The sequence below is a fragment of the Stegastes partitus genome, unplaced genomic scaffold (genome assembly GCF_000690725.1).
Source record: "Stegastes partitus isolate 25-593 unplaced genomic scaffold, Stegastes_partitus-1.0.2 Scaffold1223, whole genome shotgun sequence".
Classification (NCBI taxonomy): domain Eukaryota; kingdom Metazoa; phylum Chordata; class Actinopteri; family Pomacentridae; genus Stegastes; species Stegastes partitus.
The window spans coordinates 42493-43879 of NW_007578954.1; the positions used below are offsets into that span (position 1 = coordinate 42493).

The window sequence follows — 1387 nt, forward strand, 5'->3', positions numbered from 1 at the left end:
CCTAGTGAGGATTAAGCGGTGTATAGATAATGGATGGATGGATGGATGGAGGTATTTAAGGGCCATTTCTAACATCTTTAACACTTATTTGGCTCATCAGTGGATCAGAAGGTCAAGGGTTCAAGTCCCAGCACCGCCAAGCTGCCACTGTCGAGTCCTTTAGCGAGGCCCTTGAGCCTCTCTGCTCCAGGCACATTGCTGCGGCCGACCCTGCACCCTGACCCCAGCGGCTGAACAAGCTGTCCTTATCGTACAGAAGATAAAATAAACAAGATTATGTGTGGTGAAGATTTATTTATTTATTTATTTTTTTGCTGTCGTTATCTGTAAACTCACCCTCTTTCGTGCTGCCATCGATACATGCGGGGTTGAAAGTGCATCCTCCATCTCTGAAGGGCCACATTTCCCTGGCTCTCTAACATGATGTTTGACTCGCTGAAGTGCAAAAACCCAAATGAGTGCAACAAAAAAAAAAAAAGCTGAGTGCGCACAAATGGCTTGGGGGTAATTTTACTGACTGTTCAAGGGGTGGAAATATGAAAAGGTAAAAGAGTTCAACAACGGTAAGTTCAGGTTTTAGATACAAACCCCAAAACACATATATGGAAAGGTACAGCAGTAATGACATTAAAAAACAAAAATTTGTTTACACAATTTGAAGGATTAGTTAAACATTTTGAGGAATGCACTTATTCACTTTCTTCATGACTCTAAGCTCCACTGAATATGAAACCCATTAACTTAGTAAAGCCTGAAGCCTGGAAACAGGTCAAAACCGTGACCCTGGTGCTGTGATAAGAGGTTGATTTTTAACCTCTGCACCTGCACGCGGTCTTACTTTCTGCCCTCTATTGTTAAGCACTTTGTGACTGATGCAGAAAACGAGCTGCTAGATTTAGATGTAACACATGGCAAGACAGGAAATATGCAAAAGACGGTACCAGAGAAACCTAAAATTATTTCTCCAGTGGAAGAGCAGCGAGGATGGATAAATGACAGTGGACCATTTTTATTATATTTTGAGGTTAATACAAGCATATAAATAATTTATATGAGAAACAGCAGATAATAAGGCAGGGATGTGCAGAACAAAGAGGGGGGGAAAGGGGATGGACACCGGCCTGGGAATTACACATTTACATTTACATTGAAGTCTGAAGTGATGCATTGTGGGGATTTGATCCTTTTGTAAATGGTCTCTTGTCTATGGAAACCTGCTGCAATCTATTTCAGCTGCAAAACTATTTCCAAGTTCATATCTTAATCATCTCCTTGGAGAGTCGGTGTATGATCTGTATATACATTATATATTTCACAATGAGGCAACATCTGTGACTCTAAGTAGCTAAAAGCTCCATCATTTTGTATTCAGCGGTGCTGCCGATAG

At 41.1% G+C, this 1387-nt stretch overlaps 1 protein-coding gene across 1 annotated transcript in view; it reads right to left on the minus strand.

Annotated features, from left to right (window-relative positions):
- Positions 1–354, minus strand: part of vipr1b (vasoactive intestinal peptide receptor 1b) — a 37319-nt gene extending 36965 nt beyond the window's left edge. Inside the window, exon 1 of the mRNA XM_008297481.1 lies at positions 337–354. Coding sequence (XP_008295703.1) covers positions 337–354 — 18 coding nt within the window. The remainder of the gene's footprint in view (positions 1–336) is intronic.
- Between the last annotated feature and the right edge of the window lie 1033 nt (positions 355–1387).